Raw genomic sequence first — 19,920 nt, 5'->3', positions numbered from 1 at the left:
AAAAAAAAAAAAGAAAAACCTTGCCCACAGGGAAAGGTTTTTCTCCATAACTTGTATCACTAGTTGTTGATTAAAGCCCTTAAGAGGGAAAGTTTATATGTGCTCTAAATGATTTCTTTTTTTTTTTTTTTTGTCCCATGAGGTAACTATGGCTTCAGATTATGTATGAATCCTACTAATTTTTGGCCCAAGGATAACTTCCAGCACTGTGTTTCACAAATTAATTATGTATTTTATAAACATGTACCAGATGTATCTATGTATGGTGAAACAAACCATTGAAAAAAGAAAATGGGACTCTTTCTCTCAGTTCAGTGATCCAAAAAACAAAATCACAACTGCCTACTGGTTTCTTTATTTTTGGAGTTACAAAATGTTGCTTCTCACGTTCAGAGTTACTAACAAATAATTCATAATGAGCAGGTACAAGTAACTTTTGGATAACAATGTAATAATGATGCCTCTGTTATGATAATCAGGATTTGATGTCATTAAACTCTTTTACTAGTCTTCCCTTGTCCTGCCTAACTAATAAGATGTCTGAAGAAATCTACACAGATGTCTTCTGTGAACTATGGCCAACATTTTAAGGTTGTTAAGTTCTTCAAGCCAAATTTGATTTGATTTTCCAGCTTATACTTCTCTTATGAAAGGTGGTCTGGAATAGGAACCAATGCCTTCCTCTAATTTTCATCTACTTTTGAAAATCTAGTTCCTTGACAGACATAGTTGAGAGGGTCCTGAGCTCTTTGGATGCAGAGACTGCCTTTGTAGAGAGAAATACATGAGGAATTGAAGGTACAGTACTCCATGATTACTCCATGATAAGGATTGGTTTGTATCCCAATCCATTGCCTTGAGTTGTGTTTAGGTCTTCAAACAAGAGTTTAGTTGTTCCTCCTTCAGAGGAGAAAGCTCATGTCATTTTCCCTGTAAAACTATATCTCCCCATTCAAAAGCAGAAGGAAAATAAGTGTAATGGAGAGAATGAGAGAATGTACAGGAATTTTCTGTCATAGTTTTAGGAATGCTTTTTTTTTTTTTTTCATATAATCATGTCTGTCTGGACTAGATGTGTAGTCAGAATTCTATAGACTTTAAGTATTTGATACATGTACTAATTTTTTTTCCCTCTCTGCTAGAGTCTAATTCATACAGTGTTCCTCTGCAGGAAGAGATGATTCTTGTACATTCCTTTGAAGGACAAAGCAATAAACTTCTGTAACAAAGTACATTCTGACAATCTGACAGCGAAGTGCCCCACCAGCACACTTGGACAGGACATGAGTTTACCAGGCTAGCTTGCCATGGGCAAAGGGAAACGTATCTTGTTACAACAAGGCACAAGTTAATTTAAGCAGTCACAATAACACAGTTGCTGCACCACATCAGACAACTGAAAAGAATCATTGCTGGTTGTTCAAAAGCCCAGAAGTAGAGTAGATTTCATGAGTTATTCTGTTTCTGGCAAATCTACCTGTTTCACAGCTGTAATTTTCACCACATCAAACTTCTCTGTCATAACCAAAGTATTATTACTAATAAATGGGAATACGAAACGGATTATAGGTTAGGGTAAATTCTGTTTACAAAATATGTGTATTCAGAGTTCTCAATGTGAAGAAGAGATGGCCACATCTACATGAAAAGCAAATTGACAGATTTAATCATATGTTTCCAAATCTGAATCCAGCATGAAGATTTTTTAAAAAAGAGTAATAACTTCTTATACCACAATTCAGAATACATAAAACAACCTCTGCATTATTGTTGGAACTGAACCTCCCACAGTGCTTAACTTTGTGTGACCTTGTCCTATGAACATCTCTTTAATACTGCAAGTCCTAAAAATAATACAATTATAGCAGCAAATACTTACCTAAAATAAGAGGGGCAGTTAGAAGACATTCCTAGGGCTACCATTAGATGATACAAAACGTTGTGGGAGTTTGCAAGCCTACCTGGTCAGCAAATGTTAGTTAAAGAGGAACTAGTTAAAAAAGAAACTTTTAATTAAACTCTTTGAACTCTTTCCTTTGGCAGGGATTTGGATTTGATGATCCCCAAAGGTCCATTCCAACCCCCACAGTTCTGTGGACCTGGAAATTCATGAGCAAAAATAAAAATGTAGATTCTGAAGAGAACTTAAAAGTATGAAAAAGTGCTATCATAACGCAACAGCAGCATAGCTAATACCTTCTGCAATATAACAAACGGTCATGAGAACTATTGTTCTGCCTTTGTAGAGAGAAATACATGAGGAATTGAAGATACAGTACTCCATGATTACTCCATGATAAGGATTGGTTTGTATCTCAATCCATTGCTTTGAGTTGTGTTTAGGTCTTCAAACAAGAGTTTAGTTGTTCCTCCTTCAGAGGAGGATTATGTCAAGGACAGAGGGGAAACTCTCTGTAGCAACCAGCACCTGAGCTAAATTCCTTCTTTTAAAGAAGAAAGCAGAGCATCTGCAACTACAAAGGCTAGAATTTCTAAGGATTACTGTATTTAATAATTGCCCTTCTTACATTTAGTTCTGTCTTCATTAAAACGATTCAATGCTACAGTTTCAGACAGGTCTGTTTCTGTGTTTCTTCAATGTGTGTGTGCATATACATGAGTTGGGAAACTGTAGAAAAACATGATTTGCAACAAAGATTAAAGAAGCATTTTTCTTTAACCCAACATTCATCTTCCTCTCCCTTTGGAAAGCTGAAGCTATTTACTATGGCTGCTACCTGGCAATCTACATCTACGGATTTTCTCTGTACTAGTCTGAAATCTTTCAGGCTGAATCAGGATGATGCGTCAATGTTCTTGTGAGTTAGAGGAAATACGACCTATCATTCACAGCAATAATGCTAGTATCTTTGAGATGAACAGTCACATCTATTTACAGAATGCCACTTGTTCCACATTCTTTGTCACCATCTCACAATACTCATTGTTTCTTTCGGTACTCTGAATAGTCTCAGAATCAATTCAGCAAAGCATGCTATGATAATCATTACTGTTCTACATGCAGTTTCCTTTACAGTAGCACATCAAATCTCTTCCTCAGACCAAGAAAAAGGAATTAAAGATGCCCACTGCAGAGGATGAGAGTGGATTGAGAGACAGAGGAGACATGAAGGACTGAGAGGAATGCAGAACCAATGGGATAAAAACAAACAAACAAACACACAAACACACAAACAAAACACTGACCAGGCAGGCATATGAGATGAGTAGCATGAAAAAAAATGCATGTAAGGTTAGGGACACAAAGGCTGATCTGGAAGTTAGAGACAGGACTAAGGCTGCTGGAATGTAGCAGACATTAGAGCTGCTGATGCTTTCCTAGAAACATGAAAGTCTCAGCTTGACAAGGACCTGGGTAACCTCATGTAAGGCCTTGCTTTAAAGAACAGTTTGGACCAGATGTTTTCTAGATGTCCTTTTCAACCTCCACTTGTGTACAATTCCTTCTATTCTGCAGTAGAAAATGGGTATTGTTAGACTTTCTCAAAAATCACATAAAAGAAGAATTTGGACCAAAGTTAGCTATGCTACACGTCAGAACTGTCCTGAAAGCTTTTGATTGCACTACTTCCCCACTAACAAGAAAGGTAATGGATGATAGAGTGATCATATGATCATGAAAGACACCAGATCATTAATTCCTTGAAACACCTTTGAGTTATTTCATAATCACAAGTCATTAATCCTCTTTTTTGTTGTTGTTGTAGCTGATACTCTATGAATGAGTAGTAGTATCAAGGAGACAAATCAAAGCACTGTAAGAACACATTCATTTCTTTAAAATAATGTTTGGAAATAAATTTCTTCAGTATTCTTGGTGTCTATTGCCATTTTTATAGAATGAGATACCAGTTCTGTGTTCCCATGCAAGAAAAGCCTGTCAGCACAACTAATGGATGTCAGATGAATAAGCTTAGAAGAGCAAACAAGTGCACTGTCAAAACCATATCATCAACCCACATGACTATTCGTGGCAATATTACACACTCCACTGCCTCCAGTCACAGCTCAGGATAATCAGAATCTTTGTTCAGAGTCATCTGATCTAGCAAAAATTGACACAGCATAGCTAATAATCCACCACAATTCAGAAACTACACTGGATTTTAAAAGGCAGCTTTATTTTCCTGCCTTCCATGTGAGGCAGATTAAATAATCAAAAAGACGGGGCTATCAGGTCATGATTTGTATGTTACAGCTGTCCAGTTAGAGTTGACAGACACTCTTTGCATGGCCTGCTGACAGATTAAAAGAGGCAGGGTAAGACTCTGAGAGTCAGAAATGAACACTGAGGGAAAAAAAGAAAAAAAACAAAGGCTGATGGATTAACTCTCTAAAAATTGTAGCATTTCTACTCAAGCCACAGATATAATCTTAAAACAAAAAACTAAAAACAACACCACAACAAAACAAACAGAAGAAATTGGATGAGCATGTTACAGATTTGAAGGAGGAGCCAGAATAAAGTGTACATTTACTGTTCTACCTCAGAAAACTGGACTGATTCTTCTTCAAGGTAGGAAACAAGCAAAGCAGAATGACAGGTGAGATACTGATGCATTCAGACTAATAATGAGGCTATTCTGTTCTTTAGGCATTTCCTTGACTCATGTTTATTTTTAATTCCATGTTGGAAGCTGTATGTCAGTTTCTGAAACCAACTGTTGCAGAACAATGTAATGAACTGAATGTATTGCTTACCTTATTTACAGGTATGCTTTCTTGTTGTTTTTTTTTTTTTTTCCAATGAATTTTACAATATAGAACTCAGGGATGGCAGGGGATTATTTATAATTTTAATGTGAATACAATTTCATTTTACAGGGAAAACTAATGAGGAATTTATCAGTTAAAATGTAGCCTCAAACTAAAACTTTCATTCATATTTTCATGTATATATTTTTTATATTCAATGTTTTAATCACATATTTGTTCCTTCAATATGGTATTCCCTGTTACTAATTAATATTTGATCTTTGAAAGCCAATGCCTCCTTTAATTTCCAAAGGTTTTAAGTAGTAACTGACCAAAATATTTTTCATTCTGAAATATCAAGTAGTAAAAATGGTTTGAGGTGTCTCAAAACCAACGTGAGAAAAGAATTTATCACTGAGTCTCTTTATTCAGAGAAACTCACATCACTTAACATCATTCGATTATTTATCTTAACTTCATGCTTTGCATAAAATTGCATGTTCTTATACAATGGAAGATCACTAGCTATACATGAAAGATAAAAATGATATATTTTTTTCAGTTAAGGCTGACTTGAACATCAGGGAACAGATGATAATAATAAATGATAAATACTAAATAGTGTTAAGTACTCCTGTGACCTCATTTATCTTTATAATAGTTTCTTGACAAATGTTTGCTGAGTGAGTAGAAACGTGTATCTATGAGAAGTACAGCTGGAATCCAAGCAAGTGTAAACATAGATATTTTAAAGAACAAATTTAAAGGTTGCTGAAAAAGTACTGTTAACTTTTTTATGGAAATGCCTTTAAAGCTTGTTACTCTTTTGATAGTACATTAACTTAATTCTTTTTAGGTAGTAAAACTTTAAAAATAAAAATAAAAATGACTCTTCTGATATAAGATAGCTGAAAGTATTACTACTGCATATAGAAAAACATTACAATTTAGTAATTTTAGGAAATTCACAAGATTTCCTTCAATCACATCTTTGCTGATAGCAAAACCTCCTGAAAACGATTTATACTTAATTTAAAGCCATGAGCAGTACTTCACTTTAAGATGCTGGGAGCACTTATTTCACTCCATTATATAAAAGTATTTCAATAATATCTGTGATTTACTCATGCACTGTTAAAATTATTAACTATATTTATGCTATCTACAGTATGGCTTATAAACGTGCTGTATATGCTTTTATTTTGTTATTGACTTCTGTATTGTCAAAAGACAAATATTTTATAATAACTTCAAAGCATTATTGCTTCTTTCATTTGTGGTACAGGTAACTGGCTTCTGGTGCTGAGCATTGTCTTCACAGTACACATGGCTCATGGGTGTCCACAAAAATGCCTGTGCCATATGGCTTCAAAGACTGCAGACTGCAAGAATAGAGGTTTTACTGAAATTCCTGCCCACTTACCACCTGAAACTCAGATACTGCTGTTGCAGAATAACCGCATTTGGAGAATCAACCAAAATGCATTCACTAGAACACCACTGCTGAAAATCTTAGACTTGTCTAATAATTCTCTCTCAAGTTTTGCACCAGGTGCTTTACAAAAATTACGGTACCTACAAGTTCTAAACCTAACTAGAAATTTGATTCATTATATAGAAAACAAGACCTTCAGTTTCCTACCACACCTCAAAGAACTGGACCTGTCATCCAACAGCATTGTACGTTTGCCTGAGACTTTCGGAAACAGCACAGGGAATATTACATTACTGTCAGTGAAGCATAACAAGCTTCAGAAAATGGAAAGAGTTCTGCTGGAGTCACTTCCAAACCTTAAAGTTGTTCTTTTCAAGGATAATCCCTGGCTATGTAATTGCAATGTCTTTGGCTTGAAACTGTGGTTGGAGAGTTTTTTATACAGAGGTAAGGAATTCTCTTCATTACATACGATGCACATGAGAACACAACCTTCCAAATGCAGCTAACTGATCTTCACTACTATAGTGTACCAATTTTCCTCACAGCCTGCATCATGCTATCAAATAAACATACTAAAATACATTCCTATGCATAGCCCAGAATATAGGTGTGCTCATAATTACAGGTGGCCAACTAGAATCATAGAGGATCATTTACATTGAGAAACTATAGTCTGCATACATACATTCTAGAAATACATGTTTGTAGTGAATGTATGTATATACATCCACACCAGTATCTACATATAAAACAAGCATAACTTGAGCACATGTACTTGTCTTAATACTACCCAAATGCATTTGCTAGAAATCAACCTAACATGCAGAAGCTTTTTACCTGATGCATGAAACTAAGCATCAACACAGGTATCAGTACCAATTTAGAGAACTCAGGATTCTAATTTCTCTTTAAATTACAACTTGGTATTTCCTTATAAGAATACTTACCTAAAAATATGTTTCACCTTATAGAAGCCTACTCTTGTCTGATATTACTTTCTAATTTGTTGTAGTACTAAATTGACTATTAATATCGTGACTGATATATGAAATACCACCACCTGAGAAATGTAATATGTAAAGTAGCTTCATATTTTGTTCACGCTTGCTTTTAAATATGTCCTAGAGTTATGCTTTATAAAAAAAGAACATGATCTAATTCTACATATTTAAGAATTTGTTTTGCTTCCAGAGCTCAGAGAAACTTTATAATATTAAAAAAAAAAAGAAAGCAAGCTTTCATCATCCCAAAACGTTTTATTAATATCCATTTTACCTACAGTGAACGCAGGAAAGACTTTAAGCATTAAAGCAAATTTCTTTCTCCTGGGAGGTATGTTCAGACTCTGAAAATTCAAAACTGCTGTGCAATTTATTTTTCTCTAAATGAAGTTTTGATGCTTGAGTGTGATGAACTATCTGCACATGAAGGTGACATGGAACGTGAGAAGATGGTCCATGTTGCCTGTGATGTACTGCCATCTCCAAGCATTCAGAAGTCTGCAGGCTAGTTGGAAAACTATATTGTCAACACAGGGACATAGAAAAAGTTTTTCTGAGGAGGTAAAGCCACTTCCAGAAATAATCTTTTAGAATAGACAAAAGCCTAAACTCCTCTCATCTTAATCTTAATATTTTGGATGATAAGACATTACACTGTCCCAGGGCTTAAAGTTGCATATGCAGGAACTGTTTCCTGAAAGAAATTTCAGCAGGAGTTTTCAGCAGGACAACCTTCTCATCTCTATCTTGGAATAGCATCAATATTTTTGTTGAAGTAGACTCCAGATTTTCATCTGAGTCCATTTTTATTCACTACTTTCTCAAATAAAATCGTTTAAGGATAAAAATTTCTGTGCCTTAACTAAAAGGTGGATTATTTCAGAAAGAGAAGAGGGAGAAAATTCAACTAACTTGATTAAGTTAAACTTTTTAAATATATAAACATTGGTTTTGGCCTTGTTGACTCCTCAGCACACCATACTCCTAAGGCTGTGATGTATGGCCTAATTAGAACCCTGAAAGCAACTCCCTGTGTGTGTTGCTCTACATGCTTAGGAACAACAGTGTGATTTACCAAGACTGAGGCTTCCTACTTCATTTCCCGTTTATACTAAAAACATACTTTGAGAGGCTGCAGAAGCTGGCTGTGAGCAATTATGAAGTTTACCACTTGAACAAGTAATAGATTGATTAATCTTAACTTCTTTAGAACTCTGAATATTTTCTTACCACAAACCTTGAAAATATTTTCATGTACTCAACTTGCTACACTTTATTTCATTATAACTAATGCATGATGCCAGAAGAATGATTATTTCACAGATTATTTTAATCAAGCGAGATATGTTTACTAATATATTATTTTATTTTTTTCTTTAGAAAACGAAGTAATACTACAAATTTGAATGCAATGAATTTGCTGTTAGCAATATCTTTTATTTTTATCTATGACATTTCTTGCTTACATTTATTTGCTGCTCTTTACTTTTGTATTTGTAACAATTTGTGATGAAAGTTATTACTTGCAAATAATTTCTTCTACGATTGTTCAAGTGCAATATTCTTACCTTTGATCTAACTGGAAAAAGAGAGAATCATAGAATAGCTCAGGTTGGAAAAGACCTTCAAGATCATCAAGTCTAACCACAACCTAACCATACTACCTTAACTCCAGCAATTCACTGCTAAATCATGTCCCTGAGTACCACATCCAAACAGTTTTTAAACACATTCAGGGATGGTGACCCAACTGCCTCCCTGGGGAGCCTATTCCAGTGCTTAACAACCCTTTTTGTAAAGAAGTTTTTCCTGATAGCCAACCTAAACTCATACTGGCGCAACTTGAGGCCATTTCCCCTCATCCTCTCATCTGTCACCAGTTAGAAGAGACCAACCCCACTCTTACTGCAACCACCTTTCGGGTATTTGAAGAAAGCAATAAGGTCTCCCCTCAGTCTCCTCTTCCCCCAGACTAAACAGCCCCAGTTCAATCTGTCACTCCTTCTAGGTCATATTCTCCAAGCCCTTCACCTTCCTTGTTGCCCTTTTTCTAGATATAGCTAGACATCTTTAAAAGTATAAAGTCAACACTGACTATAAATGTAACTTGGGTATCTGTAAACTCTACATGAAGAGAATTCAGAAACCACAAAATATTAAGACCATAATCTGTTGGGTTTCTTTAATTTTTCTTTTCAGGAGGAATAAGTGATGGCATCATCTGTGCAACACCAGGGATTCGGAAGGGCAAGGACCTCCTCAAAGTTCCTTATGAACTGTTTGGGGCATGCCCACTTACGACAGCTCACACTCATCTGGCCACCACTCATCACCACAGCTTTGAGCACAGGAGTTCTCTGAAGCACTCTCACCACAACGAACATGGGGAAAACAGCAGGCTAAGTTGTGAACCCAAACCAAAGCCGAGGCCTGTTAATTTGCGTCATGCAATTGCCACTGTAGTAATAACTGGAGTTGTCTGTGGAATTGTGTGTCTAATGATGTTGGCAGCTGCTGTTTATGGTTGTGCCTATGCTGCAATTACTGCTAAATACCACAAAGAACATTTGGCCCCTGCAAGACAGCATGGGACTCCTGAGGAAAAAGAGCCATTTGATAGCTCCTTGGCTTGAGTTACTTTTGTCTCTGGTTTCTTGAAAATAAAGAGCCCTCACTCAATTTAAAAGCTTGGAATCTAAATAGGATTGGTTTAATAGTTACGACTGCTTTTATTTTATTTTTCACGTTAAAGAAATTCTCTACGTATATATACATATACACATATATGTTCTTTGAACTATACATTAAGGTATATTTATGTAGCAGAATGCAACTTATTGCATATATCTGTACTCATATTTTGCGTTATATGTTCTGAAGCCAAAATGTAAGGCTGAATGTGTGAGAGAATGAAGTTTTAACACAGTTATTTACAAGTATTCCATTCTTCATTCGTAGCTTTTGATGTGGTATTAGTACAGTATACGAATAATGGTGTGCCTACACTTAGCACTCAACATGAGAGGTTTTTGCAAAGAAAAACACAAATGATGAGAGTTTAAGATCTTAAAATATCTGGTATGTATTCAGAAATATAATTTATAATCAGTTTTAGAACTGGACTGTCTATGCACTGATAACTTACAAAATTGTTGTAACGTTTCCAAATACTATTTCCCACCTCCTAATTTGCCCCCATTATGGAGTTTAGAAAACAGGAAGCATCTTGTTATCTATCACATTTCATCTTCAAAGTACTTGCAAGGAAGAAGGAAGAGAGCTGAGAAACCATAGAAGGAGGAAGTCATGCTACACTGTGTTTCATGCACTGAAATAAGCATACGCTGCATATAAGAAGAGACACTACCTGTTATCCTAGTGGGATACATGCTTGCTAAAGACTTTTCCGAAACTCCTTAATCCAAAATCCACACAATCTCAGGACTACAGATGGAGTCCTGATCACTGTGCTGCCCTTCAGTAGGGAGGATCACCTAGCTGCATGTTGGCATGTTCTCAAAGAGAAAGCATCCAGCTGAATTAATTCAAGGGTCTACCCTTTTTGCAGACCTGTTCTCCTGTCAGAGGATATCAGAGCAAAAACCACAGTAACCAATTTAGAACACAGAGAATATTTTGAATGTGCAGTAGTATTTTTCAAATAATTCATAGAAATGATAGTCTCAAAACAACCAAAGAGATCAGCTACTTCATCTACCCTTTCTGAGACTAGAAGGAGTAACGTCCAGTCTATTTGTGACAGATGTTTGTCTAAGGTGTTTTTAAACCTTTACAATGACACGGATTAACAATCTGCCTAGGAAGTGAATGCAGCAATCGACTTTGCTTATAGTCTGCAGATTTTTTCTTAGTATCTGCCCTAAACCTGCTTTGCTAAAAATATTGCTAGTGTATTTTAGTGGCCAGAAGACTTGAGGACAGCAGCTGTCTCTCCAATAAGAATAAAACGAAGCTGTGCCATAGCATTCAGAGACCTCCGATCTTCTTTCAACAGACAGATTCCCAGACCAAGTCTTATTAGAGCAGCTACAGCCATTCCAATTATAGCCCCAACTGAATAATGAGCTATATGGCAGGAATCATATAACCCTTGCTCTTATCTACTTACTAATAATTGAAACGTAAATTTTAAAGCTCATTCCTGCACCTGCACTTGCTTTCATGTCCAGTAGAAATTAAGCATCTCAGTTTTAATGTAAATCTAGCACACAAATGAAAACAATCAATTACTTTTTCTTTCTTTTTTTTTTTTGTGGTTTCTACTACTACGCCCTTTACATTATAGTTAGTCTGTTCTGTACTAAATAAATCAAGCAGTTTCAAAATTTTCTATAAGAACACATCTTCCAAACACTTTTTCTCCTGCATTCTCTGGAACCTTTTCAGTTTTTCTGCATTTCCTTTTTTTTTAATGTGGTGCTTTGGACCAGGTATATTACTACAGCTGAGACATTATCGGCACAGAATCTCTCGGAATATTTATATTCAGGCTCTTTAAACCTGATCTCTTGATGATGTAATTCCAAAGTGAATGTGCTTCTCCTTTTTTTTTTTCTTCAGTTGATATATTTTCTGAAGTTTAATGAACAATCTGTTTTCAGAGCAAAGTCATTCTAGTGTGGAGATCAACATTTATTACTCTTTTTATCAATTTAGCGGGATATTATTTTTCAAAGGAAAACATAACTTTTCATAGAGAAATAACTCAGGGAAGTATTTTACTGCCTATGGGCCAAAAAATTAGTTCAGAGCCAAGCCAAATAACAGTGCTTTCCTATGGTGACCACCTGAAATGAGTACACTTGCATTCAGACGGCAGATCCAAAATGAAAGCTAATAAACCTCTGACCTCCATGGAGATTTCAGCCACAGCGTTTTTAACAGCAATGCAACTCCCATTACAAATAAGTTTACACCTCTGACGTATTCAAACAAAGGAAGGATTCAATATTTCCCTGCCAGAAATAACCAGAACAACATCTTTGACGTTAAAAAATATTCTTATTAACAAAAACCTTTTAGGTTTTTCTTACTGTAAGAAATAAAAAGAAAATTAAAAAAAAAAGGAGAAGTGAGAGGAAGAGGCAATGAAGGGCACAGCAACATTTAAAGGAACACTTTTCAAATTTAAAATCCTTTCGGGATTTTTATGCACAAATAAGGCTGTGAATTGATATGGAGTTCTGCCAGAAAGCAAAGTATTTTGTATTTCTGTTTGTTCACTCTGCTATGGGAGTACAGCAAGCCAATCCATGCAGAACCTGATTTATACTTTCAAAATATATGCTCTTTAAGAATAACAATAATAATAATAATAAACCACCCAAGAAATGTCTCATTTAGCTTTGGCAAGACTATACAAATTTACAACTGTCTACATTTATCAAATTCCAATTATTTATGCAAAAAAACAGACAAAAGAGAAAAGTATTGATTTAATTGCTTGAATTAATAAATGTAAAATTATTTATTTTTCAGTAAAAGAAACAAACGAAAAAATAGATACAAAGGTGCAATTTTGTTGCCTATAACAAATTGTCCATAACAACTGTTGACTGTAATGTAGTAGACTGGATCTAGGGATTCCCCACAGAAGCATCCTTAATTTGTAAAGCTTAGCAGTGGACATCTGCTCCCGAAATAAGTTGTCTGCACAGCTTTATGTTTTAGATAAAGGTTGCTGAGAAAGCTTTGTTATTTTTCCAGCAATCTAGTAAGTGGTATTAGGGTAAGCACAGTATTTTTTTTTCTAATCTTCTTTCAACAAAATAAAATTTAAAAAAAAAAACAGGATACATTATTTGCTGCAGTATTTGCAAAGGTAAATATATTGTTTTATTCCTGAATTTTATATAGAGATTAACAATATTACCATGTTTTCTGAAAAGCTGGCCTTCTAAAATGTCAATTTAGAAGAGTTTAGAAATTACGATATGGCAGTATTCCTTACAGAAACTGTCCTTACAAACTATATCAAATGAAATAAAGCTTAAATTGAAACATATTTGTTTGCCATATGTGCCTTTCCATTCAAAACTTGCAAAAAAATAAGTCTTCCCATGTCCTACCAAAATCAGGATCGCTCTTCTTGAATATCAAAGTAGAGTTGAATGACATTACACATAACTTATCTATCATTAACAGCATTAAGAATAAACGACCAACTGTTGCCTACTAATAACCATTTATCTTTGCTGGCCCAAAGACAAAGATGTGCAGGCTTTAGTTAAGCTTACAGAAAACATGCTGAATTTTACAACTTTGATCTTTGAATGTGGTTAAAAAGTGTCACAGTACTAACAATCACAGAAGGTCTCGATACTTCCTGGGCTTATATCATCTGATATGTGACTGTATGCTCCCCAGATGAGACAGGCAGCAACATCAGTCATCTGGATATAGCAGTAAGCCACAACAGGGGAGAAGGAATAGGAACTGGAAATCCATAATAAACAAACCAGTGAAAGGCACAGTTATCTCTGATTACTGAGGGATACCCCATAGTTTTATGGCTATATACAATATAGGTATGAATTTTTGTGCAAGACTACCACCTCACTTCAAGACACAACAAACACACAGTAAAACTGCTAATGTTTTCAAATATTTTTACAGTGGGAAATGAATTAATTGATCCCCAGTACTTAAATTGGAGTTAATGTATTCATATACTACATAACAGCAGAGAATACTCAAAGTGCTTTTGAGTTTCATCTTTGTGCTGTATTGTTTGAATTTTTTAAAAGGACCTGATGTCTTTTCTGCTGTGTCATACTACAATCAAGGATTTATTGTGCCAGAAGAATTATTCAGAATTATTTAGAATCAGATTGCTATTAGATCACAAGATTCATTCTTCTACTTAAGCTCTTCCACTCTGCCAAAATTGTACAGTACTCAAAATCGAATGAATAAACAAACCCCAAAAGCAAAGGAAAAGTGAAGAAGTGGAGAATGCTCTGTGGAATTTACTCTGTATCTATTCTATTATACATGTCGGGAAATTGATCTAATTCATCCACCAGAGAACTGCTAAGGAAAGCCCAAGAATTAAACAGGGTTTACATTCTGAAGCAAATACTAGCAAAGAAATATCTTGAAGAGCCATGTTATTTGATTAATCCAAATACTAATTCTGTGCAGTAAAATGAATTGAGAACAAATAGAAATGAATGCAAATGTGTGAATTCTGAGTATACCATCTAATTTCAAGATTCACTGCTCAGGCAGTGGTGAGAGGCAGAATTGAACTACTTGTTCTGAAGCACTCAGTAGGGCACTTTGCATGTCTTCATGCATTACCTACAGAGTACATTTCCTAAGCAAGTCATGGCTTTTATCCTAAGTCCATCAGCTATTTAATGCTAGACTGTACAAATATACATTCCAATTTTCCTGAAGCTGAAAACACTAGTCTATAGACTAATATTACATTTATGAGTACACAGATAATATTCAAAATGAACAAGAAACTCCAGAAAAAAAATAAAATAGTGGTTTTCCACCAAAGCATGCAAAGCATTTTGAGGGATTTACTAAACACTACTGCTGAATATAATCTTCTGTGGCTTATAATGTGGAGTAAAGATTAAGTAAATCACTGTCTTGCCTGACAAGGAAAACATCTATTTTAGAACGATTCAACAATTTGGTTGGTGTGTCATTCTGATGACATATTCATTTTCCCTTAAGCCTTCATACTAAAAAGCAGTTTTATGGATGGTGCCATAAATTTTAAGGACTGTGTATGACAGTGACATTTGCACGCATGTCTTTAATACAGCAATACCAAAGCAATTCACGTTGCAAAAAGGGAAAAAAAATGCAAGCAGAACTGAGAGGTTCAAAATAGATACAATTCTGTTGTGCTGTTGTAACAATAACTGACTTAACAATTTGTGAGATATTTACAATACCTGCTACTCCTAGCAATATAAGCAGTTCAAGCTAGTTTTAATTAAATTAATGGGAGTCACTTCTTCAAAACATGTGCTGGATCTTGCTCAAAGAGAGATGTGCATACGAACTTCATTCTAATTCATGCCAAAAAAAAAAAAATCCTAAATAGAATTTCAAAGTAGCATTTATACAATTGCTAACACACACAGAAGAAAGAGGATGAAGATCATAAGTTTTGTCATATAAAGGCAGCTAGTCTCCATACAATACTCACATTTTCCTCCATAAAAATATAAAAAGATCTTGCTTACTTAGAGCCTACATAACTAAGTCTCAGTTACTAAAAAACTGGTATGCTTACTGTTTCTCCTTTCAAACTGTTGTACTGCAGAAGCTGATTCAAACAGAGAGATGAAAAAAAACTGAAGTGTGACCAGCCTAAAACAGACATACTTGTATTTTAAGAGTAATGTGAGAGTTTAGGTCATTCCTTTTTTTTCAAGGCACGGATTGAAATAACTTAAACAGCAGGATTTTCAGGGTCACTTTACTGTGGCATTCAAAATCACATGTCATTTTTAACAAATTAGTGCTGAAAGAAGATACGATAAAAATTTCACTTATTTTATGGATGGGGAAACAAAAAGGAGGGCCTAAATTTTCAAATCATATCATTCAAAATATCTGAAGAATTTTATCATCTCGATTGGGAATATTAAACACAGAATAACAGAATTTCCTGTTTGGAGACAAAAACTTTGAACCTTTATATGGGCTCTAGGAAGAATCCATTCTGAATAGTTAAATACTGGAAAGCAAAATGAGCCTAGTTTTATGTTGGGCAATCTACTTACTGGTGTAAAATGTAATATTATATGTTTGCTTAGTAAGGATTTTTGGTAAAATTATTTAAAAATCAACTATTGACGATCCAGAGATTGAGTATCCACAGAGGAGAAGACCTCCTGCTTCTAATTACAAAGAACTGCTGAAGATATATTTTTACAATTATACTCCGATGTAATTTTAAATGTTAGTGATATATAAGCATTAAGTAACAGGTATGATCTGCCTTTTTAGCAGAAATCAGCAGCGCAATTTTAAAAGCTATTCCTTCCATTCATGTAAGCTGAATCAAATTTCTTCCTAATAAATGTTTTCTGTGATGAATTATTTCTAGCGTCACTAGTCTCAGAGCGTCACTTTGTGGTAGAGACCAAGGGTCACCTATACAATAATTGTATATAACTAGTCTATATCTTTAGAAATTGATTTTAAACAAAATTACGATGATGAAACCATCACTTCTCTTGGTTCAAAAGGAAGTAAAAATAACCATGTACAGATTGCACAAGTTCTATGTTGCATTCACAGAAATGCCCTTACAGTCGTTTGGAAGTAGATGCTCACATCAAGAATGTGAACTAAGTTTGGTCATCGTGCAATATGAAAGAATACAAAACTCTTCTGCTGAATGCTATCAACATTTCACATAGACATACTACCTTTCAAATGAACGTCAGAAGATATAATTCAGTGAATTTGCTCCATTTATAATAACTAGATTGAGAAATCCCATATAGACTGCTGTCACTTTGGCCACTAAAAGCAACACTGCCTTTATATAGCTTCTAATATTACATTCCAACACTGGAGATTTTTAAAGTTCAGCTAGAGAAGATTTATTACAACCTTGTGTAGGCCCTGCTTTTGACATGAAAGGTTGGACCAGGTGAGATCCATTGGTCTCTGAGGTCTATTTCAGCCTGGTCTTTTCTAGGGTAATTCTACAACTTTTGGATCGTACTTGGAAGAACAAAACAAAATTTTACCATCTGTTGTTCTCCTTAGCTTTGTAATATGGGCAGTATGAAGAAATTGATCATTATAATGTAAACTAAATATAGGAGGCTTGATAACAGAGAATGCTAAGACAAAGAAATTTGAGCATAAACATATTTTAAATGCAAAAAAACCTGCTTTCCTTGTCTCTTCTGCAATTAAACTGAACTCTGTGGAAAGAGTAGTAAGCATGCTGTTACCTCAAATACATTAAAGACTTATCTGCTTTCACACTTGCCAGAAACTTGCACTCAGGAAAAAAAAAAATAACATCAGCTGAAAGAGACAGGAGGGATTTTAGAAAACAAATCACTTCAAGTTTCCTGTAGTAACAGTCTGGAGACTCACTGACACTAGGAATTAGTGCCTATATTACAGGATTGAGTCAGCCTACTTCCAATGAGCCTTATCAATTTGCATATTAAGTGTGTTATAATTGATCATTACCTACAAGTATAGAATCAAACAAAAACAGTTAAGAAAACAGGATTGCAAAATGTGCAGTAAGGGTTAGTTTTCTTCTTTTTTCCTCCATTCTTGTGGGCAGCTCTAACTCACGTTTCCATTTTATAGCAATGCTCTAGTTTCTCTTTGCCTGTCTTAAACTCTTGTAGTTATCTGCAATAAACAATATTCTGGCACAGCTTTACTTTCAGTCAAATCCCTCTTGGGACCACAGTGATTTTACATTAAATGTGCATATCAGGCTTCTGCTTTCTGTAATCCACTTAGACCAAATGGGAATGAGGATTATTTAGTTCACACAAATTAAAATGAGATATTTTGGCCAAATCTGAACCTGTATGTAAGCATTTGAAAATATATCCTACTTCAATCTCTCAAGTCTGGCAAACAAAACCATCAAACTTTGACCGTTTACCTCTGCTACAGCTTGTGTCCTAGACACATTTGCTTGAAAGGACCAATGTTGACCCTATAATCAAATCTAAAATTTGGGCCAGACATTGGGTACTTTGTTGAAAGTTGTTGATGGAAAAAAATGCAAATGTCAAAGTACACTTATGATCTTCATCTGAAAGAGGACAAAAATAATGCATGTACTTATTTGTCTCGTGCTGGCTGTGGCTGACTGATACTTTCATGCAAAATGGTTTGTATAGATCTCAAAAGGACCTTCACTCCTAATGAAAAACATATAAGGGAGAAGTAAAAAAATACCTATATGAGAAGAGTAGGATCTTGTTTCATGTGGTAGCTACCTAATTTTCTCTAAAATGGCTTGATTTCTGGAAAAAGCCACAAAGTTTCTTTAATTTAATTCCCACTTCAGGTTCAGTAACAATAGATATGTTGAGAAAACTGAGCAGAAAAAGCATCTGAAAATAAGTGAGCAATGTCCAACCATTAAAAATTAATTCATTTTTCAATCTGTATGTTTTACGTCTAGTCTACAGTTGCCAAACTTTACTTTTTAGCCTTTAGGATTATAATTTTAGCATTATATTCTAATTGGCTATTATATATAATCTATCTATCTAATATAATTCTTATGATTATAACTTAATAGATTATAATCTTGGCTGTTAAATGGTAGAGTTTTGTTTCCAGTTAATATTTTATGGTCAAATCACACCTTGCATAACCTAAGCAAACTGATTGCTTCACAGTATTTATTACAGAATAGGATTTTCAAACCTGAAGATTATGTGGAATCCTTACACACCAGACAGTGATTACTTACATCTCCTTTTGCTTAATGTAAGATATTCTGTTTTATAGTAGAATATATGTATTCTATGATTCTATTTTATGATTATGTGGAATTGCATCCACAAAAAAATGCTTCACTGATAATTATTGTTATTTCTATTAAAACTCCATTGCTCACAGAGATCTTGGATAGTCAATTAATAAAAGATCAAGTCCTTAGGCAGAGGAATCATTAAGTGTTCTCTACTTTAAGGGATTCAATTATTTCTCATACAACTGTAGCTTTCCCTCCTCTCTTCTCAAAATATTATATTCCTACATAATATAATTGCCAAACTAAAATAAAAAGTGAGGAACTTATACACTGCTTTTAAAAAATGAACAAAACAAATAAACTATAAGAATTTTACCTGCAACGACTGGAGATTTTCTGTCATCCAAAAGCTGAATGGCAGTACTGGCTGTCACTACATTGCTTTTATTTGCTGTTTCTACAAGGTATAATAAGAAAACAAACAAACAAACAAACATATCTCAGAATAAGGAAATTCACCTTTTGTTTTTTTTTGTTGTTGTTGTTGCTGTTTTTGTTTTTTTTTCCTGTAGCTCAAAATAATCTAGTGAATGCAGTGCTCAGGAAATATGCTAAAAGACAGCAAATATCATGGTGTACATGAACAGAACATACAAGCACTGATGTTTCAAAATTCCTGAGTAGCCCAACAAGATTAAATCACAGACATTAGTAATCAATTCTCGCCTTTTCTGATAAGAATAGCAACAAAGATGACAAGCGGTTGGGCTTTTCAGAGATGTTGTAGTTGTAATTTTGGACTTTTCTTGCTTAAAATGAAGCTGTAAATTCAATTTAGGCAAATATTCAACAACAGTTACATAGTATCTTGGGTTTTCACTTGGAGCCCTGTAAAAGATGTATCAGGTCAAAGGACCAGTAAACTAGCTGCAGATTTCAATGCATATTTTAGTATTTTAATATTAGCATTTCAGCTTAACTACACAGCCTTCGTGTGCTGAAAAATTTGCTATCCTTTTGCTAACATATATGGTTCAGAACATAGATAATGACAAAATTATAGACCTGTACTAAATGGGATTGAATAGACAAAGCTCCCGGGTATTTGCTCAGCAGCTCTTCTGTACCAGAGTGGAAAATGATCAGCATTAAAAATGTTTTCCTTGTCTTCAGCTGTCAGGAAATCTCTTGAGAAAGAAGAGAGAAAGAAAATACTTGTTTGTTGTATGTCACACAGTAATGTCTAGATTTGAAAGACAAGAGAAAAAGAAGACAAAGCTCAATGTTTCAGGGAATAA

General features: G+C 34.7%; 2 protein-coding genes across 4 annotated transcripts in view; one reads left to right on the top strand and one right to left on the bottom strand.

Moving 5' to 3' along the window:
• The window catches only part of CACNA2D3 (calcium voltage-gated channel auxiliary subunit alpha2delta 3), a 399,128-nt gene that overhangs the window by 61,142 nt on the left and 318,066 nt on the right, over window positions 1-19,920 (bottom strand). For all 3 annotated transcript variants that reach the window (XR_004161297.1, XM_031555548.1, XM_010718481.2), the window contains exons 25-26: window positions 19,688-19,809; window positions 18,999-19,079 (exon numbers count right to left, since the gene is read on the bottom strand). Coding sequence is in view for 2 of the 3 variants with exons in the window: in XM_031555548.1 (XP_031411408.1) it covers window positions 18,999-19,079; window positions 19,688-19,809 (203 nt within the window). In the remaining variant the exon portion in view is untranslated. The remainder of the gene's footprint in view (window positions 1-18,998; window positions 19,080-19,687; window positions 19,810-19,920) is intronic.
• On the top strand, window positions 4,036-10,404 carry LRTM1 (leucine rich repeats and transmembrane domains 1). The gene is made up of 3 exons (XM_010718480.3): window positions 4,036-4,565; window positions 6,002-6,598; window positions 9,355-10,404. Exons 1-3 carry the CDS (start codon window positions 4,559-4,561, stop codon window positions 9,786-9,788), a joined length of 1,038 nt encoding a protein of 345 aa, XP_010716782.1. The 5' UTR covers window positions 4,036-4,558; the 3' UTR covers window positions 9,789-10,404.

This window comes from Meleagris gallopavo, chromosome 14 (assembly GCF_000146605.3).
Source record: "Meleagris gallopavo isolate NT-WF06-2002-E0010 breed Aviagen turkey brand Nicholas breeding stock chromosome 14, Turkey_5.1, whole genome shotgun sequence".
In the NCBI taxonomy this organism is placed as follows: Eukaryota; Metazoa; Chordata; class Aves; order Galliformes; family Phasianidae; genus Meleagris; species Meleagris gallopavo.
The sequence above is the reverse complement of the archived record's forward strand: the minus strand, read 5'-3'. Positions and strand labels throughout refer to the sequence as shown.

Bases quoted from the DNA above. Each gene is read 5' to 3' on its own strand.
- LRTM1 (XM_010718480.3), top strand. The intron at 6,599-9,354 runs GTAAGGAATTCT...TTTTCTTTTCAG, and splicing joins GGAGAGTTTTTTATACAGAG to GAGGAATAAGTGATGGCATC.